Raw genomic sequence first — 26,162 nt, 5'->3', positions numbered from 1 at the left:
TGTCTCACGAAAACAAGAGGTTTACAGAGAGCCAAATAGCTAAGAAAAGATAAATAAATAAAAACTGTAATTTCCTGAATTGAAGACAACTAAAATCTACGATATCTGGTAGCTCAAATGGTAGTTTATCTCCAAAAATAACCGATTATCTTCCTAATAGAATTCAACGACTGAGTTTCCATTTTTGACTATAATTCACCACTACAATTTGACATAAGAGGTTTAATGAAAAACTGCAGAAGATCGTCGTCCATGGTCTTTCTTCTTGTTTAAAGTAAAACATATCAGTTGACAATGGATGGAAATAGATATTAAAAGACAAAATTATATTCTACGCATATTGTTTCCAAGGAAATCCATTTAATTTGTAGGCTGAGGTATTTAGTATATCTGGTTTCCTAATTCTGTATAAGGCAACCAAGGGTTCATTTGCAATATCATCTCTCTTAATTATTTTTAGATAGCACTATATTAGTATTAATCATGAAAAAGATTCACACGACCTTCCTCTTTGGCTGTCTTATTCAAGAACGTTACCCAATTCCTAAATTCTTGAACGATAACGAATGAGCAGGTTATTATCTAGGCCGGTGAAGGTATATTTCTACTTTACTGTTGCTGGATTATTTATTTTGAAATTATGAACGAGTGTTACATGTTTAAAATGTGTTTTTCTATCAACATAAAAACTTATTGACTTATTAGTTTATGTTATAATTATTTGATATAATTAATTTTTATTAAAAAAGGAAGTCAATTTAATATTTTCAAGATGTACAATTTTAAGGGCAGATTTGGGTGAGTTTATTTTTATTATTGGAGATGTGTTTGTGTTTTGTAATAAATTTACAATACTAAACTTATTCTTTTCATTAGGTTTATAATTGTTCAAAGAGGAAGGAACATTCCTATCCTTTCAGTTTTAAAAGCTAAACACGGTCTACTTAGTAGAAATAGCAAGAATTACAGCCAATTTGCTAAACATCCAAAACTTTTACAAGGATCCAGGATCATACATGTTCACAGACGTGGATTTGGTATGTTTGTTGCTAGGTTTTTAAAAGGAGCTTTGAAACTTCGTTATCTTGTATTAGGAGGAGCTGTAGGTGGTGGCATGACCCTACAAAATGTAAGATATTTTATTAAAAATTTGTCTTAGTATATGATTTATTTCACAAATTTAACTTTATCGAATTTAATTTTTAGTTAACTAGAAATAATTTGTTTTTTCATATTGAATAATATCTTCAGAAACGTAATAGTTATGTTGCTCAATTTTTTATGGAGTATATGGTCTAAACTAAACGAGTGTTAAATAAATTAGAGTCTTTTCAGATTGATAGAATGTACAAGTTACAAATAAAAACTTTCTTGTGATCCAAAGATCTTATTTTATCTACCATAAGTTGGGAGTTTTATATTTAGTACTTTTTAAAGTGTGTTGTCGCCTTTACTGTACTCACCCACTGAACTTCTATGAATGTTCTTTGTGAATTTAATAATTCGTATTATATGGTTTTAAGTATAATATGCAATATGGAGGAGTCTCTCTACTGCTCCACCGAACCTAGAGGGCAGTAGCTGCCTGTTATTCAATGATCGGGTCGTGGATTTGTTATTGCTAGGCACTAGAAATTAATTAATATTGTATTTGATTGAAACATTGATTTTATTGTCCAAGCATTTTAATAAACTATTTCTAGTTGACAGACTACCCACACATCATAACTTAAAAATTGAATTATTTTTAATGTAGGGTACCTTATCTGTAATCTACTAATAATTTAAATTAATCAACAATTCTTAACTGTAAAAATGATGTAATTAATATGCTCGCATTATTTAAAGATTATTAGAAACTAAATTATAGAAGTGTTGAAGCTGTCAATGTCTTAACAATATTAGTATCAGCTTTACTATTTTCTTTATATACATGTGTATAAATAACTATATTTTAATATTTTTCAAATTTTGTTTTTGACAACATTTCTTATTTTTTATTAAAAAGAAGTATATTTATAGAAATATCAAGCCTGGAAAGATTCACTTCCTGATTTGTCATGGTTAGACACATATTTACCGTCTACAAAAACAGTTGATTCTTTTAGGGAATCAATGATTTCACTCACAGAACGTGTAAAAGATATTGAAATAGGTAAGATAGATTTTTAATAATAAAATTTATTTAATGGAATTTCTTTAGTTCTTTTTCTGAATTCAATGGACTTTCCAGATCCTAAGTTGATGTCAGTAGGAGAAACAAAATGGCGTGACATGCAAGAATGGCTTAATAAAAGAATTGATGAAGCATATGAAGCTGCTAAGCAAAGTGAAATTGAGCGTGAGTATTTTATACTTTAATAAATAGTACATTATACGATCATGGTGCTGTTCAGTAATTGTAAAATATCTTCTATTCTATTAAGTTAAAATTGTGTTTACTCCACTTTTATTCAAACCAAGAACATTTATTTGTTTAAATGTTTTATGAAAACTCACTCATGTCATTCAGGTGTTTTTTTTTTCCTTTTTTATAAATATGTAATCATGCCACTCTTGGTACTTTGAAAGTTTCTGCATCAATTGTTAATATTTTATCATAAATTATGTATGAAATCCACGCTTTTCCAATTTTATTTATTTAAAATATATGTATCGCAACATCAACATTTTGGAGTTTTCCCCTCTTTTGGATAATACTATGTCCGAAATAACTCCTATTGTTCAAAATCATTTCCACATTGAAAACCATGTCACCATAATATTTAATTTTCTAAAACAACTTTTCATGCTTAAGCAATGTCCTTAATTTAAGTCATTTGATGAATAAAAGTCTTGAATAGAGTGTGATCCTGAAGGTGGGGCACAACCTCATTTTGTTAAGATTTCTATTGGTTAACTAATTACCTATATATCAAGGTTAATGATTTATTGTTTGAGAATAAAATCTACTTGACGAGCCGTTGTTGAAATATAGCTGTATCCAGAAATGAGTTTTCTCATGAGTAAGCAGAAGTAGTTGACGGAATATGTAATTGATACTAGACCCGCTTTCACTGATCCCCAACTTTCCTCTAAGTTTGTGCCAAATTGGTAAAGCCATTTTTGAAATATAGATATGCCAATATATACACATAAAATCGATAGAGGGCCAAATAGGTACCAACCTGAACAATCACTGAAAATTTCATTAAGGGCGGAGTAACTATTTGATTAATTTAATGCTCTTTATATTAACTATGTATTATCCTCATTGAATAGTCTGACAGAATTTGAATGGTGAATTTTCCCAATAACTAATTAAAGATACTCCAAAGTATCTTTAATTTTTTTATTTATATAATTAACCATCTCTCATTGTGAGTAGTAATAAAAATAAATAAATATAAATTACGAAAGAATTTGTTAATTAACTAAAGAATAAATATTTTCCCAGGCTGAAGATAAAATAAAATTTTGGAAATAAGAGTAGTAGTATTGATGTATATTATTCTGTTGGAATGCCATTAAAAGATTTTTATTAAAAATATTTTTCTGCATTTTATATATATATATATATATTTATATATGCAGTAATAGAAGGTAATGGGGAGTGACAAATAATGCATAAATTAACTGAATTTATAAAAAAATGTTTTTGTTTTTACATGGTTTTATAACAATCAGTTTTTACTCTTATCTATCTATATTTGAAATTAATTTCTGCTCGAAATATCAAGTGATGAGTGACATTTCGTGGTGCGTGCACTACACCAGAATTTTTTTATATTTTGATGTAAATATATGACCTTAGATTTATGAAATGTGGTTTATAGCTTTTGTTACAGAACAAAAATCTTGAAGTTTTAAGAATTTTTAGGTATTATTATTTTTGCCCATTTATTGTGGACTCCTCTCCTTGTCACACCATCAAATTGAGTTACCCACTGCCTGTTCCTCCCTATGTCAGATTGTGCCATTTAATTATATTCCTTAAGATTTAGATTTAAAGACAATCGGTGGCAGAGCATAAAGCTGTTAATGTCTGTCCTCTTTGTCACATGGAATCAAACTTTCTTTCTCCTCCCCTCCCCTTTTGGTGAGATGAAATATGTGAATGACTTTTTTCACTATGGCACGCTTCTAGGATTAAAAACATTACAGCAACATTATTCTAATGTATATTGAGTGGTTGAATATGTAGGAAAAGAAGAAAAGCAGTGTGAATTAAATGTTGGAATCCACTTTAAATTTGTTATTTAATTTTTTTTTTTTTATTATTTTGAGAAAGTAGCTTTCACTTGTGGCATATGCTTGGGACACTTAGTTATAGATCATTGTTATAGTCTTTAAGGTCAACACAATTCTTTTTGATCTACTTCAACAAATAAGGAGGTTTTCAATCCGTCATGGATACACAGATACATATGTATAAGCTTTACATCGCTGTGCCACTGCAGTTAATTTTGAATTGTACATTACTGTTTTATACACCTGATGAGTAATTACCTGAATAACATCTTATCACTAAAATAAAAAAAATAAAAAACTGATTTGATTGTAAGCTTCTCCAGTTTGATGACCATTTTTATCACAGGGAAAAAATACTGAACATAATATTTATTTATTCCACTTTGTTTCAATTAAAAGCCTGGGAAATATATTGGACAAGCCTAATTAAATACAATAACAATAAAACTAATAATAATAAAAAGAATTGGTGAACATGATCCAGATGGTAAAGTCATTCAGTGATGATTTAGGCATGATATTTGGTATAGATAAGTGTGCTGCTATTCATGTTATCAAAGGGGAGATAACGAATAAAGCAGATGTGGATCTCATTAACAATGAAACAATAAAGCAACTCACTTATCCAGGATCTTATAAATATTTAGGTTTTGGTCAAATTTTGAAATTCAAGAAAAATAATTAGGATAATTTTAGAGAAGAATTCTAAAGACAAATTGGAAAACTTCTCAAGACCTATCTGTCATCTGGTAATTTAATTAAAGCAATAAATACCTGGACTGTTTCTATACTGACTTATACTTTTGGTATGTTAAAGTGTTCTAATAGGGAGATTGAAGTGATCAATCTTTAGTTAGAGTTATTTTTAACTCAGCCAGGATACAACACCATAAATCTTCGATTGAGAGGATGTATTTATTAAGAATCCAAGGAGGGAAGGAACTTGTTTGTCTGTTAAGAAAAAAATAATTTTAGGTTTAGTATTATACAAAGTAATTCCCCTGTATGGTCAGCAATAAGGTCATTAAATAATATATTCACCACTTTAAATTTGATTTCACCTGAGCATAAAGAGGTCCCTACCAAAGAAGTTCTGATTCAAAGTTGGAAAAATAAATCCTTACATGGTCGTTTTTACCATGCTTTATCCGAATCAGAAATAAACTGAGATACTATCAAGTGACTTAAAAAAGGATATTTATTTCCCAAAATGGAAGGATTCATTTTGGCCATTCAGGATCAGGTTGTTGCCACCAACGCGTATCGGAAATATATGTGTGGAAAAGACTAGTGTCATCTATATAAGACCACAGTAGAATGACAATAGCCTAGAAAATGTCAAATACTAAAATAATAATAATAATAATAAAAGCTTGGCAAACCTGAAGATTTGATGCAGATACCACTAGTAACTCTCTACACCCATCCATTCATTAATGCCTGTCCAAATCCAAATCTTTCAGATTAATCTTTATGAAATCCCCTAACTATGCTTTTGTCTACCTCTGGGATATTTACCTGTTAGTTCAGTGTTTATTAATATTTTAGGGATCCATTCCTTACTAAGCTCTGCAGCCTTACAATAACAAATGTACACATTAACTTACTAATTATTTAATGAAATAATTTACTTAATGAAATAACTGATGTAATGCAATAATTTACACAATGAAATGAATTAACGTACCAATTGTACATATTAACTTACCAATTCTTCCCATCTATACTCATTTTTTCTATCTTTATTTCTGAAAAATAAAATATTTGTGTTAACTAGCTGTGTTTGTTAGCACAAAGTATATTAGTTGTTTGAAATTAACCTTCAACCTCCAACTTTACAATCATAATTGTACGTTATTATTGAATGGGTTTGTTGAGAATACTAGAGACAATAAAAAAGGAATATTGTTCAGAATAAGATCAGTATTTAAACTTGTTTTGTTTTATAGGTTATCAGAAACTGTTTTTGGAGTCTTTAGAAAATATTATTGAAGGTACAATTAACTTTTTTGTTTATTTGATTATTAATTATACATTCACAGTTTGTCTCCTCTCCTACATTGTAACCTTAATTTGTGATTTCAGGTTTTATCTTATTAATTGAATACATGTTGTGGATAATTAAGTTATTCTCTTATAATATTCATTAGCTGGGTAGGAAGTATTGTTATGTGAATAGTTATTGGGAATATGTAACCTTTTCTACCTTTATTTCTAAAAAATAAAATATTTGCATTTACTAGCTGTGTTAGTACAAAGTAGTATGTAGTATATATGTAGTAATTTGAAATGATACTTTTATTAGTGCTACTTTATTCACAAATTTTAATTTATTGATAATTAAGTATCGATAGTGAATAAATTATACTGCACTTTGAGGGGATGGTCTTCTACTGATGTTTTTAAATATTGGAGAAAAAGGCCTCGTATCGCTGCTCTCAAACTGTTGTACTGTTGTCATGCAACTGTAAACTTTCTGAAATTGATTTTATTGTGTTGGCAGGCATTATTATTCTTCTAGACCAGTAATATAATCTAAGTCTATTGACCTAACATGAAGAAATGGTGCCAAAACAATAGAAGAATACATAATTTGGCTCTATTCTATTAAAAAGAATAATTGAACCACAATAATCATCAAGAGGATATAATTGTTTAATTATGCTTATAGGAATTGTTGGATGTCCAGTATTCAATTAAACCTGCTTTCATATTTCATCCTACATACAATTGGTAGGCACTAAACTCAATTTTGTGTACAATAAAAGGACTCAATGGTATTAAAATGGGGATTCAGATTCATTGTCGTTTAATTAAGAAATAGATGCCATGGCGGGCGTGTGTGTTAAGTCACAAGCTTAGCATTCTTGTGGCAGAAGCGGTGCTGACTCAAATCCAGTCTGGGCGGGTTGATTTTTATTTTATAGCTGACACTTAAAATAAAATGTACACTTTTTTTTTTCTTTAATCCCTGCCTAGTCATTTCTGGCATGTAAGGGATTATCTACAGGTTATTCACCCTATTCTAACCTAGTGGGGGTTTTCATTCAGTGGAAGAAACACAGTATAAAAGTCGACCTCCCCCTCAGGCTGGATTCGAACCGATTCTGCTGCTGTGAAGAGGTTGCTAAGGTAAATGACTTAACTCATTTGGCTACAAATGACCCACAAATAGACATCAACCATTCCGCTGCGGTTATAATATGTTAGTAATCTGTATGATAAAAAGTCTTTCCTGTTCTAAGTTTGAGACCTTAAGGACATTAAAGCTCAAATAAATCAGAACCTTCATTTTTGCCTAAAAGCATTGTTTTAAAAAATGTTTTCCTTAAAAATCTCAAAAATTGGTTCACAGGGTGAATTTTACTGTAATAATTCTAAATGCTTTGACTCTCTAGGAAAATGGAAATTATATCAAGTAAACATTTAAAAATTTTGACTAAAGCCACTATGATTTATCTTTTATTATAAATCTTTTCTTCTAAAGATTTATGGATCTGTCAAGAAAGGAAACATTGATAGGGTTAAGAAGAATCAAGAGGTCTATTATTTTGTAAAAACTAAATACTGGCTAGACTAAGTTAGACTGACCACCTTGGTAGGGTAGATAAATAGAATGTGGTAAGAAAGGTAACTGACAAAGTGCTCTTATAAACAAGAGAAGCTGGTTTATTAAAGCTTTAAAGTGGGTAGATGGAAGCCATCTGAATTAAATAGTAACAGTAAGCTTCTTTAGTGTCCAAAAGTAATAGTAAGAATAATTTGCATTTATTATTTACTATATAACATTCAATTATTCTACTTAACAATTACAGAACTAGAATGATGCATTATTCAACTGTTTATTGAAAGATACTTTGAAGTTTGTGCGAAGAAGCTTATTTAAAATTAATAAAGATATTTAGAATTAAATAACCTGTTGGTTAAAAATTAATTTCCCCTCTGGATCAAAATTAAATAATATTTTATCTTTCAACTACAAAATACATTTATATAAACTTCATAAGGATTATAGTAATAATTCATTATAATTTTTTTAGTGTTAAAGATAGATCCTTATATTTTAGTAGATAACAAAATTTAGTTGTTGAATTTTCAATTTTTATATTAATTGGAATTTTTTACTTTTTACTAGGAGAGTACTCCAGAGTATAGAGTGCTCCCCAGGAAGTAGGATAATTCAGTCCAAATTGTTTTATACAAAATTAAAGATGTTATCCCCATTAAAAATTAAAGATGTTATGTCCCAAATAATTGTTGTACAACTTTCTGTTAATAGGAGGCCTTATCTATGGCCAATGCCTTATCAATCGGGTAAGAACAAATGTGAAAAAATAAATTGAAAGATACATAGATACTATAAAATTTAATATAGAATACATATGTACAAAATATTTTAATATTTGATACCTTTTATCATGACTCACAAAAAAAAGATATATTAAAACATTTCATTGAATCTTCTCTTCCGTTTAGGTATGTATCGTTTTCTTATTTCTAATTTAAATGAGGAAACTTAAATGGAGAAAATTTAAATGAGTTGTGGATAACCAAGTTTATGGTTTAGTTTTATATAAATTACTGTTAAAAATAACTGCTAACAGTTTTAATTTTGATTTTCAGTGAGTGTCTTACTGGTTATAAATAAATGGTTATCAGATAGAAACAATGTTAACTTTTCTTTTTAAGCTTCATTGATATTTCATTTGCCTGCACTTTATTGTTCCTTTTTGAGATTTCTCGGGCACTGTGCTATTTATTAAATCATATCAACAATCCACTTTTTTAAAATTCATTTCAATTGGTAGTTGTTAACATTATATTAATGGAGTGGGCTTAAATAATCCATCAATGAAGGATGCAATTTATACACTTCCTTCTCTATTCAATTATTATTATTATGGTTATTGATTAGGGTAAAAATGATTATGCTTAATCTGTTTTAATCTAAGTTAAGCTGGTTTAATATTATCTATTAATACAATATAAATCAATAATTATAAGTTTTTTTTTCTTTAGAGTAATTTTTGTTGTTATATTCCTTTTTATTCTCTATTCTACTGCATGTTGCTTTCTGGCTTCTTCTGGTTTGTTCTTGCTATTCGTCTGATTTTAGGCCTACCGTGGTCTTGCTTCTATTGTATTATATGTTCTTTAGAGCTACACTAATTGGCAACTTAGAGCTAAATGTCTTGTTTACATCAATTTTACAAATCATGAAAATACTGACTGTTGAATTTCATAAAGTCATTCCTTATTTTTCTTTCATATCTCTTTTATCATTTTTTGCTTGAAAATCAACCCTCATAGTATATCCTCAGGCTGGGTTTTTTTGTAGAATTGAATTTTCAGGATTTATATCCTTGGGAGAGAAAAAAAGAATTTGAATGCCTCCAAATCATCAACTTTTTCCAGGTTTGTTAAAAAAATAAATAAATTATATGTTAGAAAGTAGTGGATTGCTACCATCGATTCTCAGAGAAATGGTTTAATCACATTGCTCTCCTATTTTCAAGATTATTGAATATTTATTCTTCAGTCTAAATTAACAGAGAAAATGGAACCTACTGTGTTGATAAAAACCTTTAATTTCATTGTTGTTAATGCTTAATTTTCTCTCTTCATTGATTGGTCAAAGTTTCATATTTTTAATTATAGTAGGAGTGGAGACCAACTATCCCAGTCCTAATGTAAATTTTAATACTTTTAGATTTTAAAACTAATTATCTTAATGTATTTTATTTTATTTATTTTTTCAGGAGCATCAAATCAGACTCAAGTCAAGGCATTGTCTTTTGGAAAAGAAAGTGCACAAACTCAGGGTATTTATATTTTAGAAACCATTAGAATAAATTTGGCTTTGCTTTCTTCATTATTTTTTCGTTATGCAATCAAACACTTTTATTATAATATGAAACTCTTAAAATAAAACCTTATACTATATCACTATCTTTTTGTTTTAATTTTATATGTTAAACCTAATTTGGATAGTGGTTCCACCACCTAATCGTTGTTGATTACAAAAAGCCTGTTTATAATATATACTCATTCCTGTGGGATATCATGTTTTAAAGGAAATATTATTCTAGCTAGCTATTGTCTTGCCAAACAATATTTTTTAAGGTGCTAAAGCTTTACAGTTATAACTGGTTAACTTTGGAATATAATTGGGTGATGCAGCTGAGGAAACTTTTAGTTTTACAATTCTTGACCCAATAATCTTTGATGAGCCAGTCGGTATTAAAATCAGAATGAGGGATATCTTGGAAGGCTAGAGGGAATTCATAAAGCGTAAGGATCTCTATTAGTTACAGAAATCAACGAGTCAGATTTTTGTTAAAGTGGACTCTTCCCCGAGCTCCCTAAAGATCAGCTATCCCGTAGCATGCCTGATAATTATTACCCAAATGAGACTTTCCAGGAAATATACATCAATCTTAATGTCAGTTCACACAGATATGCTTTGAACCCACAGAAGCCTTGTCCAGCTTGTGATGGAACGGCAATGTTACCAGTTTTTGTCAAGGTGTCCTGTGCACCAAGTATTGTGTATCGCTGTTGGACCAACTGATTTAGAAAATTAAGGAAGAATGTCCTCATTTGAAAAAAAAATCGAGGCAGTTTATGAGTACACACGTGTTTACTCTTCTATGTTCCATAGTCTTACAGACTTTATTAGTTTTTTGTTTTCTTATCTGACTATTTCTTAAGGAGAATGTTCTGAATCAATTCACTGTGGAGATCTTAATTAAAATGGCAAACTACTCCTGTTTCAGCAGCAAGGTTTCCTTTTCTATCTTTTTATATTTATGCTCTTACACAGTTTATGAACAAATTATCAGAATCCATTTAAATCTGTTTGATTTTTGTGTCCTTTTTTGTTTGGTAAACTCCATAAGAACTAATTTAATATTTATGATTTATAATTCCTTTCTTTGTTTATTCTATATATAATTTTTGCCCCCTCCCTCCCATTGCTATATAATCTCATGAATAGAGATATAGCTGAGCAGGCACATGCAGTAGCTATGGATTCTGAAGTCAACCTCCCCCTGAGTTGATAAGACCTGTGAGCCAACTCAAAAGCAGGGGTGAGGGTTGGTAACCCTACTTCAGTAGATACAAGCCTAAATTTAGAGTTAGCATATGATAGAAAGCTAATATTTCATTGAATATATGTGATTTTTTTTTCATATGTATGTATTTGTACATATTTAATTGTCTTTTCAGCATCTACAGAAAACACCACAAATAATAAAAGGATAGATGCATTGCAGCAAGAATTGATGGATGTGCAGCTGAGATATCAACGAGAAATTGAACGTCTGGAAAGAGACAATAAAGAACTTAAAAAGCAGATACTTTTAAATAAACATTCTCGGTCGAAGACTAAGCAAATTAAGGTATATTTATTATTCTTTATAATTTCAAAAACTAAAAGACCTTAGATTCTTATTTAAGTTAATGAATGTGTTGTAAATAATCTATAAATATGCTCTATATACAAACATTATTGTTTTCAGAAATCTTTAATAGATATGTACTCTGAAGTTCTGGATGAACTTTCCGACTACGATTCGTCTTACTCAGTTCAAGACCAATTACCAAGGGTAGTCGTTGTTGGTGATCAATCTTCAGGAAAAACATCAGTACTAGAAATGATCGCACAAGCTAGGATATTTCCAAGGTATATTTTTTAATTTATCTACCTTTGATTAAACGTAAATGTCAAGGAATCTCCAAGAAATATGAACATTGTATTTGAGTAAAGTTGTTTTCTACATTTTTAATTTAATTTAACTAGTAATTATATATTTAGTATTAAATAGAGTAAATAATGATATTATTTTAAGGCATATTTTCCTCTTTAAGAACAAAATGGCCTCTTAGGGCTCTGAGAAATCCAATTGAATGCCTGTTTGCTTTTCTCTTCTATTCACTTAAAATTGGAGTAGTTTATAGTAAACTGTACCTTTTTTTTTTTGTAATTGTGTAAATTTACTACTTTTTAAATTGTATTAAATATAATGAATATTATAAACTTGTCATGCATTGTCTGAATTAGTTATTAATTTACAGAGGAGCTGGTGAAATGATGACTCGAGCTCCTGTGAAAGTAACTCTTAGTGAAGGACCTTATCACGTTGCACAGTTCAAAGACAGTGATAGAGAGTTTGATCTCTCAAAGGAAGAAGACTTGGCAAAACTTAGGCTAGAGGTTAGTTTAAATCTTTCCTTTGAGAAACGTGTATAGTTTCTCCTTTTATAATTAATTTATACCAGATTCTGCTTATAACGACATCTCTTAATAATGTAACATAGGCTTATTGCAGTTTCTCATGGATATAATGGCATTGGTTAAAAAAATCCTCTTTAATCTTTGAAACCCTCAAAATCAAAAAATTGTAAATACTGGGCAACAGAACTACACAAGCAAACTTAAAAACTTCTGTGCTACATCCTTTCCAAAATGAGACTTATACTTTTTCCCTTAATTCCGCTTCTTATTAGATACATTTTCTTTCCAGTTCTCACTGCCTTGAGCTTTCAGTTTTGCTGCTTTTTTAATATTGTCTTAGAAAGCTGCATTCCTACTTGCCAATATTATTAAATAATTAACTTTAAAAATACTACAGTAAACTTTAACAATACCGATAAAAGTTTCAGTTATTTATACTTTCTCTGAAAAAGGGTCCACAACACTGGATTATAAAAACAGTTGTAACTTTCGAATGGCACAAGATATCCTGATGAAATTTTCTCGCAATAATTTTGAAACTATAAGGAACCGATTGACGTGATCTCAAAAAAGAGCCTTTAGAATCCTGGTCCCCTTTTCTAACCACTTCTTCAATTATATATTTTTTTCTTATTTACATCAATGATAAATTTGATTAAATGTCAATGTTATATTTAATTATTTTAGCTCAAGATTTTTATTTTTACAACTTTCTTCAGACTTCCTACTAGAATTGCACACTTTTTTTTTTTTTTGTCCTTACTTTCTCAGTTTGTGACATTAACATCTTTCCTCAGAACCTAGTAGTTCCATTAAATATTTTCATTATGATTTGACCTTGTATGAACAATTCCCTGTCAAGGATAATTGTATGGTTTTTATAATGGAATTAGGAACTTAAAGTATTACATATATTATGTATTGATGGCTAAGAATGTAAAAATTACTATGCAGCACCTCATTATGAAAATTACTATAATATTATATCTGACTTTAGGTTGAATTAAGGATGAAAAGAAGCCTTGGTAGAGGGAAGAGTGTTAGTAATGAAGTAATATCAATGACTGTGAAGGGACCAGGTTTGCAGAGAATGGTTCTGGTTGATCTTCCGGGAATAATCAGTGTGAGTGACTTATAAGAATAATCTTATTTTAAAATATGCTAAATCTATTCATTATTACTGCTTTCAAGTATTAATTTCATTTGTTTGAGTATTTTGATGGTTTTTTTTTTTTTATTTTATATCAATTAATATTTATTAAGAAAGTTTTATATTCTTGGTAGACGGTAACAAGAGAAATGGCAGAAGATACAAAAGAAGCCATAAGACGCATGACCCAAATCCATATGTCCAACCCAAATGCTATTATTCTTTGCGTGCAAGATGGTTCTGTCGATGCTGAACGCTCAAATGTGACTGATTTAGTTGCTAGTATTGACCCTTCAGGAAAGAGAACAATATTTGTTCTTACTAAGGTTGACATGGCAGAAGAAAGCTTAGCCGATCCCCAAAGGGTATGTATTATCATGAGTAACTAATTATCCATGGTTTATATTAATCATTTAATTATTCATTACTTTAATTTTTCATATATATACTTCTATACTTAGTTTCTAATATCTTGCATTGTTTTAATATGAAAAAAAAAGTTTTGAAAAAGAGCTGCTGCTCTTGATGAAACGCTATAGGGTGAGTGCACCAGTTATTGACATTTAAGTGGAAGAGCTGGAGGTTTTATTTGCAGTCAAATGTATGATTTTCCACCAATTGCTTTTATTTAACGATTTTAATATCTATCAACTATACATTATTTAAATTCAATTTGAAATATCCAATAAACAAATCATAGTGTGGTTTAGTGACAATAAACCATAGGGTTCTATTTACACCAGTTATTGACATATAAAATCTAGTTTTTGACAGGAGAAATGTACCAAATAATGACATAGTCAAAAAAATACAATTTACTGAGAAAACATTGCCATGAAAAGCCCTTAGCTTTTACCTGCAGTTATCACAATAATTTTTAGGTTAAAATTAATTACATTAAAACTACTCTATATTGGCTGTTTACATAAAAATATGGCCCTGAGGTAACATAAGAAGGAACATTTCTCTTATTATATCATGTAGGTATGAGCCATGGTTTTGGGGGGATATGCATCTGTTTACGAAAAATGATGGTCCTGGAAGTTTGATAATCTTCTTGGATTTCAGTTCCTTCTTCTAAACTCTGGTTAAAAAGAGTGTTCATTCTATTAAAATGTTCTAACTGAATTGCTGTAGCTTTATTTTTTTCGATATTCTGAAACTGGCAAACTGTTTTCAATCTTCTTGTGGCTTTTTGCTAAAAAACTAACCAAAAGTCTTCTTTTGTGAACAGTTTACGGGATTCTGAAAAAAGTTATTTTTATCGCTCACTTATACAGTTTGATAGACTTGATCATGGATGCTCACATTATCGAAAATTCATCCAAATTTACTGATCAAGTTTCATAGTTTTTCATTGGTATTAATAAAGCTGTATTCTTTTTCTTTTTGAATTGTGTTTGCATACCTCCTCCTGATACCTAACTGAGCAACATTTTTTTAATTCTGGCCAAATCTATTTCTCAGTTAGATAAAGAAATTTGTTTTTAAGCTATCTATAAAATCATAGACAATAGAGATATAACCAAACTATTCTATAGGTATCAATAGCTAAAACAGCGGTTGATCAGAAATGGGAGATCCGTCTTATTATTGACACCCTCTGTCAAATACTGAAACTACGCATTTTTAATAAAAATCTGGATCAGTATTGTGTTTATATTCAAAAACTGATTAAAAGAACATTGTAAACAAAATTTAAACAGTATTTCCTACGATTGACACTGCTATCTATCAATAATTCTGAAAATAGGTTTTTTGTGACCTAGTTATTGGCTTGCCTATATCTAATCAAATTTCCATTATTCCAGGCAAAGCACTTAAGAAGTATTTAATTTAAGACATCACAAATTAGGGAAATACGATAGAAATCTAGAAAAAATTTAAATAATTTTGTTATCCACAAAAGCACAAATCACCTCCTTAAGCAGAAAAACATGGAATAGGAGGATGTGGTGACTGATGACTGGTGACTGATGACTGTTGACTGGTGACTGATGACTGATGCAGATAGTGTCTCATTTCCCTGTTTTTCTCGGTCACTGGCAGATTAATTTTTAGGGAAGTTGTTGATGAGATAAAGGAGGGTTTAGCTTAGAACTGCCACCAATTTTGAAACAATTGGTGGCAACAAAATCTTAATATTTAAAAACAAAGGTTAATCTTTCAATAACTGGTGGATTTACCCTACACACTTCAAGCATCATTGACAACTATGTATCATCTATTTTTTTGCACCAGTATTCTTGAGTGTGTGGATGATTATAATGGCTTGTCCAGGCATAATGCTTGCCTAAAAGTATCATATGCTTCTCAAGCATACTTGAAAATGTGTAGTCACCATGAGTGTTAACTTGTTAAATATTACTAATTTTATTTCTTTTTTTTTTCTCTAATTTTATGTTATTATTATTTTAAGTATATAATAAATGAAATTTAGAATCAATTTTTAAAGTATTTTTTATTGTGTTTGCAGATTAATAAAATTTTATCTGGCAAGCTATTTCCAATGAAAGCCCTAGGATATTTTGCTGTTGTAACTGGTAGAGGAAGAAAAGAAGACGCTATAAATGATATTAAACTATATGAGGAAAATTTTTTTAGAACGTCCAAGTTGTTTAGGTATAATTTTCTACCTATTTATATATTTTTTTATTAACCGTTCTTTGTTTTAATATTTTTCTTATTATTAATTTTGTTTAGAGAAAGTATGTTATCTTCTACTCAGCTAACAACCAGGAATTTGAGTATGGCTGTGTCAGAATGTTTTTGGAAGATGGTACGGGAAACGGTTGAACAGCAGGCTGATGCTTTTAAAGCAACCAGATTCAATCTCGAAACTGAGTGGAAAAATACATTTCCTAGGTATTTTATTTTAATTACCTAGTCTTACAGTTTTGTAATATTTTTGTTCACTAAATTATAGGAATTTTTAGAATATTATGTGCAGCATGCTTGTTAAAATTAAATCTGCTGGACGTGTTTGTTTGGACTAAACTTTACAAATTCCATTAAATTGTTTGGATTGACTAGTGGTGTTATTCACTTGATATGGTATTCCAGTGGTGGAAATATTCTCAATCTAACATTTGGGCATGTTGAATGATCCTGCTGCTTTACCACACCCCTTGAATTTCTAAATCCCAACTACTTGAATGATTCAACGTGTTATGTCTGACCCCATTAATCCTGAGTATTATCATTCTTCTCTTGGGTTTTTTACTGATCTACATCATTTTATCTGATTTCATCTTTGTTTTTGTATATTTGCCCTTAAATTTCATATTTACAGTAAGTAATGCCTGTTAAGAGAATATTTAGATTTTACCATAGGTCTCTGTCATTATTTGCTAACACTGCCATGTCATTAGCAAAGGAAAACAGACTATACTTTATTGCTGGTAATAATATCCCGGGTGGAAGCATTTGAGCTTTTAATTTGTTCTTTTCAGCGCCATATCAAGGACTAGAATAAACACCAAAGGGCTAAAACTGTAGCATGGTGGGATTTGTTTCAAATTTTTTGGAGTGATTATTCCCTGTTGTTATAAAGTTTCTCTGATCCCTGAGAAGGATATAAACAACAAGTATTGAACCTCAATTGTTTTCTTCCCGGACTCTAATAAATAATATCTTACTTATTCTGTCAAATCCCTTTTCAAGATCAAAGGAACACTTTGACAGTTTCTTACTCTTCTCCAACACTTTCTATGTGATATACCTCATAGTGAGTATTAAATCTTGAGTAATTCTTAGTTATCTGAATTAAGATATATTGTTCTTCAAATATGTTTCCATCATTTGTTTTTATATGTAACGGTACTATCAAAACTTCGCTATCTATTAATATATGAATATATAAGCTTCCCTTTTTGTTTTGTTTTTCACTCTAATGTAGAAATCCCAGTTTGGGTATACCATTTGTTGCTAGATTATTAATATTATTTGATTTATAAATTATTAGCTTATATAAATGATTTTTACTCCACAATTTAGGTATAATATTTTGTTATTAGCTTATATAATAATCTAATAGTTTGTAGATGGTTGTTATTATTATTTAATTATTATTACAATGATTCTTATGTTATGTACTTTATAGGGTGACTCTATTTGTAAGGGGGTTGCCCCATTAACAAATAAATAAATTATTATTATTGTAATGTTTCCATCAATTACTGTCTTCTCTTCACAATTTTTAAATCCAATTTTCTACAGATGCTAAGTAGTGAGATGCCTCTATGATTTTTACACTCCCTATCAGCTGTAATTATTTTGACTACCTTGGTCTTCTAAGGCATATTCTTTCTTCTTAGACCGGTTTTCCACATTCCACAAACCGAAATTTTTTTGTTTTTAATGATATTCCAACTGTTATCCCACATAGTATGTCTATCTTAAGCCATACTTGTAATTTATTTCTGGTAGAATCTTTGGTTTCTACTTCTCTTACCTAACCTTGCGTTATATAATTTATGTAATATCATGTGGAATATGTCAACATAATTTCTTTTTTTTAGAAAAACTTTTTCATTGAAGTTCTAACTGTTTAATGAAATTAAATTTTGCTTTTGTGGATTTTTATTTTGTGAGGTATTTCACTTATTACACCATTATTTTTTAGGTAATACTGGGATTAACTATTTAAATCCTTTTATTTGAATTTTCCATATTTCTTATTTATTTTATCAATTAATTACAATGTATAAATATAAATATAAATTTTTTTTTTATTCGCTATTACTTTTTGACTTATAGTTTATATAATATTTTCTAGGCTAAGAGAATTGGATCGAGATGAACTTTTTGAAAAAGCTAGAAGTGAAATCCTCGATGAAGTGATAAACCTGAGCCAGGTATCCGTAAAAGAATGGGATTCCCTCCTTTTAGATAAACTTTGGCAAAAGGTCAGCCATCATGTGCTTGAAAATATATATCTCCCTGCTGCTCAGACTTGCAACTCAAGTTAGTTCTTTTGAAGCAATACTCTTATACAAATGCATAATTATGTATGGTTCTTTATATTTGATAATTAAATCAAATTCACTAATGGCATAATTTATATCTGCAGGGAGCTTCAACACTACAGTCGATATACGCCTGAAGGAGTGGGCCGAGTCTCAGTTGGCAGATAAGAGCATTGAAGCAGGTTCTGAGGCCTTGAAGACTGAATTTTCTCATTTTATTGACAAGTCTATGGCAAATAAGGAAAGTGATAAGCTTTTTGATAATCTCAAACGTGCTGTTTTAGAAGAAGCTTTGAAAAGACATTCATGGGAAGAAAAGGTATGTTGGAGCAATAAATAATATTTATTCAGATATTTTCCAGTTGATTTGAGTTTATGTTGCTAACAAAGATATGCCAGGAACAATTATACATTAAAGCAAATTCGGAAACATCTTGCTGAAAAAAAAATTTAATTTATTTATTCTTGAAGTATCACCAATGGGTGGTTCCTTCCCAAGATTTTCAAGTGGAAATGAAACATTCCACATATTTACTGATTGTATTTATTATTTCTTCAGTTGTAAATCACATTAAATAAATAAAAAATTTATTTATTGTATAAAGCTGTTGAAAAAATTAATTTAAATGAAAAATAAAGCCACTAAATTAATTTTAATTAGAGATTAATGAAAATGAAATGTGTTTGATGCTTCAAAACTAACATGAATTCAATTAGTACTTTCCCAATAACAATTAATATTCTATATACTGGAAGATTATTGATTGACCGTGTGTAAAGATGAAAGGAATATGGTCCGGGTGCGGTCAAAAAAACTCAAATAGTAGAATTATACTATTTTATTGAGCCAACGTTTCGCCCCACGTTGCAGGGCTTCGTCAGGGCTAAAAAAGATACAAACACATAGTTACAAAAGGAAAAAAAAAAAGAAGAGAAAAAAAAACAAAAACATAAGTGTAAAATAACAGGGGTATAAAATGTAAAAAAGTAAGATATAATAAGAAAAATTATTGACAAGTCTATGGCAAATAAGGAAAGTGATAAGCTTTTTGATAATCTCAAACGTGCTGTTTTAGAAGAAGCTTTGAAAAGACCTTACAACCTTTTATAACCTTTAATTTTTCTTATTATATCTTACTTTTTTACATTTTATACCCCTGTTAATTTACACTTATGTTCTATTTTTTTTCCTTTTTTAACTATGTGTTTGTATCTTTTTTAGCCCTGATGATGCCCTGTAACATGCGGCGAAACGTTGGCTCAATAAAATAGTATAATTCTACTATTTGAGTTTTTTTGACCTTACCCGGACCATTTTCCTTTCATAATATTCTATATATTTTCTTCAAGAGATCTCTTTATATTCATACTTTTTAATGTTGTTTCTTCATATTTTTTTAACTCTCTGTTAAGAGTGATATCAGTTAGGTATTTTAAAAATGCCATACAATTACACAGAAAATAAATTAAGTGATGAAGTTTTATTAAAAACTGAAAATGGAAAAAAGCAATAGGTTTACGAGTACTGTAGTTAAGACAATAATTAAATACACTGTTGAATGGAATAAATGCTACCTCAATGAAATTGACAATATATATTTACATTTATTGAACTGGGCTCTACCTAAGTCGATTTTGATTTAATAACTATTCAAAGACTTCCATGTGTATATATGACAGTTGTAATTCCATTCAGGGCCTATTGTACGATGTCACTTATTTTGTTTAGAAGAGAACAAACGTCTTCTAAAAATGTAGGTTTTGTATACAGATCAGCCATTTCACAAAGCTTTGGGTCCATAATACGATCATGTCTCAAAGTGAGGGTATTCTAGCCAATGCATTACATCTGCGTATGTGTCTAATCATTCTCTCTGTAGAACATGTAGATTGGTGGATCTTACATTGAAGATATGTTTATTCAGCTGACGGTGTCCTGTTATGCCCCTTAAGGTTGTCTTGTCCATATGAAAAAGTGTTTCAGTTCCAATATTACTTGTATTACATAGAAAGAAACGTTTAAAATATTCTTCAAAGCGCAAATCACTATTTTCCCCTAAAATGTCATGTAACATCTTTATCCACTCATGTCTTAATTACTAAAATAAGTAAAAGTATTTGTAAGTCATTTTAGTGAGTTACTTCTCCAAATTTAATTTCATTAACCATGGCAATAATTTTAAACTTGTTATTCAAAATATTTATTAATATGTTTTATAGAAAAAAAAAATCATAACATTTTCATTTGTTTTAACGATTTCAATCATGCTGTCAGTTTCTAAATCAGATCATATCAATGTTAGAAAAATATTCTATTCTAGTAAATTTACTCTGTACTTATTGTTAAATATGGAAAAAGAAATACTAATATGCTACTTACAAAACCTAATAAATAATTATTGTAATTTATAATCTTAACACTTTCTTGAGACTGGTTAATATTGTTTAAATAATTATAATTTTAGTCTCAAAACATTTTTATTCTATTTATAAGTCTGATGTTTTGACCAATTCGGCTATTCTCTGGGACAATCTTAATACAATTTTAGAACTAAATAAATCATTTAAAAAACAACTTCATCCAGGCTATTCTGCCCAGGTCAATCCAACAAATTACACTAATTAGTCAATTTTCTCATTAAAATTTGAAATATGAAGAAGATGATCAGGGTTATGGTAAAATGCGCTACTATTTTTTTTTTTTTTTTTACCCCAACCCTGACCATCTTCATATTTTAAATTATACGGTCAATTATATATATAAATTAAAAGTATTTATCTCGGTCACCTTCTTTGTTAAAAACTTATCACAACCTATTATATACCTTATTACTAAATATGGAAAAAGAAATACTAACATGCTACTTACAAAAAACTAATAAATAATTATTGTAATTGTTTTGAGGTAATACAAAATATGTATTTACTAGTTATTAGATCATTTAACCACCAGTCATTGTTTTCATTTAGGGGAATGAAGTGTTGCGAATGTTACAAGTGACAGCATTAGAAGACAGATGTGTAAATGACAAACATCAATGGGATTCTGCTGTCAAATTTTTGGAAAAATCTCTCAAGGAAAGATTAGAGGTAATTAATTTATTAATTTAATATTTAAGTTTTAAAATCTTAACAATGCTTATAGAATATATTAATGTACTTATATCGACTTAATTTCACCTTTTTTTTTTTTAATATTGGTTCTTAAACATCAAAAAAGAAGTTAGATTCTTCTTTCTCATTTTGACTTTTACATTTTTTAAAATTTAAACCTGTGTTAATCCTTTTGTTAGTATCCAGACCTTTTAAATTATTGTTGGCAGATATTTGTTGATTTTGGTAATTTATTAATAAATTATTATTAACATATATTCGTTGCAGTCAAGGCATAACATTTCAAACCTTTTCAAAATCCTATATTACTTTTGGAATTACATGAATATGAACCTATTACTTTTTTTAGATAAAAAAAATAAAACCTTTAAGAGTATGTTGTTTTTATGTATTTATTCCAGCTCGTACAAAAGCAACTTACTGAAATGTTCGGTCCAGGTGCTTGGGAAAAGTGGGTATACTGGAAATCAACAACTTCCGATCAAAAACAAAGAAATTTGGTGAAATCGGAACTTGAAAAGCTCCTATATTCTGATTTTGTGAGTCTGTTTTTATTCAGTTGTTTTTCTAATTATTTTTCTTTCAATAGTTCCCAATGAGATTTTCATATGAACCTTACTTGATTACCATGAAATTTAATATTATCATTTGCTTTTGTATTAAATAATATTTTACTTGTAGGTTTTCTATAATTAGGATTAATCAATTATTTAATCCCTGAGCTAAATTCCTAATTTTCCTCATGTGCCATGATCATTGCCTAAAATTATAAAATATAAAAAATCTTTACTTAATTTGTTTCAATATTAGTCATTGTTGTTATGATGGCATTATTGTTTTTATAGTTGAGTTAATTTTTTTTTTATTTATGCAGATAATTTTGATTATGATATACTGTTTTTAAGAACAAAAACAAAATAGTAAATTATAAAAGCTGCAGAGGGGAACACAATATTCCCGGAATGTCCTAGAAGAGAAAAAATACATGGATTTAGAACTATTGTGTTTTATTTCTTAATTTTTTGACTGTTTTCTTTCTATTTTATTATACCATATAATTATATGTAATTTCATATATGTCCGATTACGGATTGATAAGTATGCTGTGTATGTAGCAACCTGATGTATTTGGGCAGCATAGATGAATAAAGTATTTCTCTATCTCTCTCTCTCTCTCTTAATTTGATTCTCCATCATTTTGTTGAAGAAATTAAAAGTAGACATTAAGTTTTCAAAAGTGTTAATTCATGTTATTAGTTAATAATTAATTATTTAATTTTATTTTGATATTTCATTATTTATTTGTAATCTTCAATTATAAAGATTATTAGTGCTTGATTTTTCTTTAGTTTAGTTGAATTTTTTATAGAAATAATTATTAGTGATAGCTATAGCTTTTTTATAGCATTTATAAGAAAGCTATAGCTATCACTAATAATTATTGCTATAAAAAATTCAACTAATGTTGCTAGTACATTCATTAATACAGTGCTAATTTATAATTGGATCTAAAAAAATAAAATAAAATATGGTTTAACAGAAGCATTTTTAAAATATAGAATCATGGGCCGACATTAAATCCTGATGAAATGACCACAATTCGTAAAAATATTCAACGTTCATCAAAGACGGACATTAGTAATGATTTCATACGAGATACGTGGGCACCGATTTATAGGCATCATTTCCTTAATGCACGGCTTGGAAAGGCATATGATTGCAGAAAGGCATTCTACCTCTATCATCAAGGCCTTGAAGAAGTAAGTACTCAAATTTATTTAGTATTATAATAATTTTTAAACAAAAATAACATTATCACATTGATTCCTATATTATGTATTCAGTTTAAGGAATATTATTATTGCAAAAAATAGAGATTATTTTGTAATTTATTACTTCCTTTATATTTTGTAAATAAAGAAACTTTTTTTTTTTTTTCGGTAAACTCATAATAATAATAACAATAATAAAGGTTTAGCAAACCCGGAGGTTCGATGCCGACACCACTGATCATTCTCTACATTCATCTATCCTTAGACATTTATGCATCAGTTTAATGTTTTTTTTAACATTTTACGGATCAGTTTGTTCCTAAGTTCAACAAAGTTATTCGCCACAATGCTATAACCTGTTTTATATTTACCAGGTGCAGTTCCCTTAATTCAGCATTGTGTAGCCTTCTAAATTCTCCCGTTAATTCATCTTTTTTTGTTCAGAATATTTTACATAATACTTTATCTTCAAAAGCTTTTAAGTTTTAGGATAAAAGTTGTGAACTAAGCAATTTCGAAATTAAAAAATAACAAGCATTTCCTGTTTTTTAAACTATTATTGCGTTATAATCTGTCCCAATGATGAACAATATGTATTAAGGCTGTTAGTATTCAATCCTACCATATCCAAATAAATAAATTCAATGAAAATATAAAATAAAATTAATAATAATAATGAAAAAATAAGTAAAATAATAAATGCATATTGTAAGTAAATATAATTTGATAGATAAATTAAATAATTGCAAAATAATAAAACAACAGAGCTAATGAATTCAAACTAAAAAGTAAAATGAATTATATATAGGAAGATGGTCAGGGTTGCGGTCAATAGTGAAACAAAAATAGTTTACAACTATTTATTTTCCAATTTTTTATTTTTAATTATTTATTTTTCAATATTTTTGTCCCTGACCATCTTCCTATATATCATTTTTACGGTCAACTATATATTCATATATAAAATGAATTATGTTGAACATGTATATACCTATATACATAATAAACATTTATAATTATATTTATTCCTCATATTGAGTAAATTAAACTTATAAATAGCGAGTGTAATTATAATAAATATCTCAACTAACTTATTTTAGTGTTAGCTAAACATTTCCTTTAATTAAATTTCTTTTTTCATTTTTATTTATTTTTTAGTTGGAGTGTAACGATGTTGTTTTATTTTGGAGAATGGAGCAGATGCTTAAAGTTACAGCAAATGCATTAAGGCAACAAGTTATGAACAGAGAAGGTATCGCTATAGTGTATCTTTTGAAAATAATGTTAATTCAATAGAACTTTTTTTTCCCCTTCTACAAGTGTCTTTTTCCTTCATTTTCACAGCTAGAAGATTAGATAAAATTATTAAAGAAGTTCTTGAAGATTACAGTCAAGATCAGGAGAAGAAAATATCCTTACTTACGGGCAGGCGGGTAACACTTGCTGAAGAATTAAGTAGGTGATTTTTATAAAATCTTTTCATTTTTTTCTGGCTTTTATATTTACTTTTAATAATAAGATTATTAGAATCTAAAAACAGAAATAAGTTTAATGTCAGCAAAATGCTAATAAATTGTTATTTATATGTCGAGTTTGATGGGCATATGGTTGAAAATTATAAAAAAAATAATTCTGATGATGGCTATTGAGGATAGAAAATTATTATCAGAAAATTATTCACACAGTATCGCGAGTAAGGAACTGGAAAATTTTGTTCTTTACTTTGTGAATAAGATAATGGAAATTATCCAGTTATATAATTGTGTTTTAAGACATTAGTTATACGAGATGTTATAAATGATTTGTAATGCAAACTACTCTATTTAACTCTGATAGCTTGTGGTCAACTCAATAAGTGACTTATGTTAAGCTAACTTAGCTATTAAGGCAACTAGTTAGCTATTGATTTTTATGGTCGTTGAATCAATTGGATGTAACATTTTAAAAATCAATAATAGTCAATCCTGTAAGTTGCCTAAACATTTAAAAATCAATCAATTTTCACTTTCCAAGGATTTTTGGTGTTGAAACTAAGTCAAAGATCATAAAGCCATCTTATCAGATTAGAAAGGTGGTAGTATATCCAACTTAAACTGGCAAGCTATATTCTATATGAAGTGAAATAAAGAAAGGCTGGAAATGGAGCATAAATAAGTATAAGTGGGGTTTGAACATCTCTCATCGCCCAGGGAGTGAGCCTAGGTTGCATTTAATATTTAATTTCATTTGTATATAAAAAAGTACATAACAGTAAAGAAAAAATGTTCATTTCTATGCCTTCTATGCTGATTGAAAGTATCTTTATAGCCTTATCTCGTTACAGCAAGGAAATTACTCTATTTAATATATTTTTCTTATTTTTAACGATGAAAAATGTGATTCTTTCATGTCAGAATGTTGTGGTGTTTTAGATTTCTTCTGGTTGTTCAGTTATCTTCTTAAACTTTACTCTTCAAAAAATTCAATGTTTATTTATTTAACACAGCCAAAAATCTTATTCATCGTGGTTTTTCTCTCTTGGATTCCCAATTTCATGACAATAACTATCTCCGCATTAAACAAATTCTCTTAAACAACTTCCTTCCAAAAATCATTGACAAAATCTTTTACAATTATAAAAACCGTACCCCATCTACACAAAATTCTCTGCAATCTTTTTCCATCCCCCTATACAGATCATTACCTTACAT

The 26,162-nt window shown here is 28.9% G+C and overlaps 1 protein-coding gene across 2 annotated transcripts in view; it reads left to right on the top strand.

The window, feature by feature from the left end:
• Positions 1-505: 505 nt before the first annotated feature.
• The window catches only part of Opa1 (Opa1 mitochondrial dynamin like GTPase), a 27,446-nt gene continuing 1,789 nt past the window's right edge, over positions 506-26,162 (top strand). The window contains exons 1-20 of one of the 2 annotated variants that reach the window (XM_014425817.3): positions 506-798; positions 877-1,129; positions 2,023-2,155; positions 2,234-2,341; positions 6,180-6,224; positions 9,990-10,052; positions 11,461-11,633; positions 11,754-11,917; positions 12,310-12,448; positions 13,467-13,592; positions 13,754-13,984; positions 16,096-16,241; positions 16,323-16,484; positions 18,397-18,584; positions 18,691-18,905; positions 21,557-21,676; positions 22,102-22,239; positions 23,260-23,460; positions 24,631-24,724; positions 24,817-24,927. In XM_014425817.3, coding sequence (XP_014281303.1) covers positions 773-798; positions 877-1,129; positions 2,023-2,155; positions 2,234-2,341; positions 6,180-6,224; positions 9,990-10,052; positions 11,461-11,633; positions 11,754-11,917; positions 12,310-12,448; positions 13,467-13,592; positions 13,754-13,984; positions 16,096-16,241; positions 16,323-16,484; positions 18,397-18,584; positions 18,691-18,905; positions 21,557-21,676; positions 22,102-22,239; positions 23,260-23,460; positions 24,631-24,724; positions 24,817-24,927 — 2,836 coding nt within the window. In that variant the 5' untranslated portion in view covers positions 506-772. The remainder of the gene's footprint in view (positions 799-876; positions 1,130-2,022; positions 2,156-2,233; positions 2,342-6,179; positions 6,225-9,989; positions 10,053-11,460; positions 11,634-11,753; positions 11,918-12,309; positions 12,449-13,466; positions 13,593-13,753; positions 13,985-16,095; positions 16,242-16,322; positions 16,485-18,396; positions 18,585-18,690; positions 18,906-21,556; positions 21,677-22,101; positions 22,240-23,259; positions 23,461-24,630; positions 24,725-24,816; positions 24,928-26,162) is intronic. The other variant, XM_014425818.3, reaches the window with a different exon arrangement.

Source organism: Halyomorpha halys, unplaced genomic scaffold (assembly GCF_000696795.3).
Source record: "Halyomorpha halys isolate HHAL.00 unplaced genomic scaffold, Hhal_1.1 Scaffold533.1, whole genome shotgun sequence".
NCBI classification, from domain to species: domain Eukaryota; kingdom Metazoa; phylum Arthropoda; class Insecta; order Hemiptera; family Pentatomidae; genus Halyomorpha; species Halyomorpha halys.
This window is presented reverse-complemented; position numbering and strand designations above follow the sequence as displayed.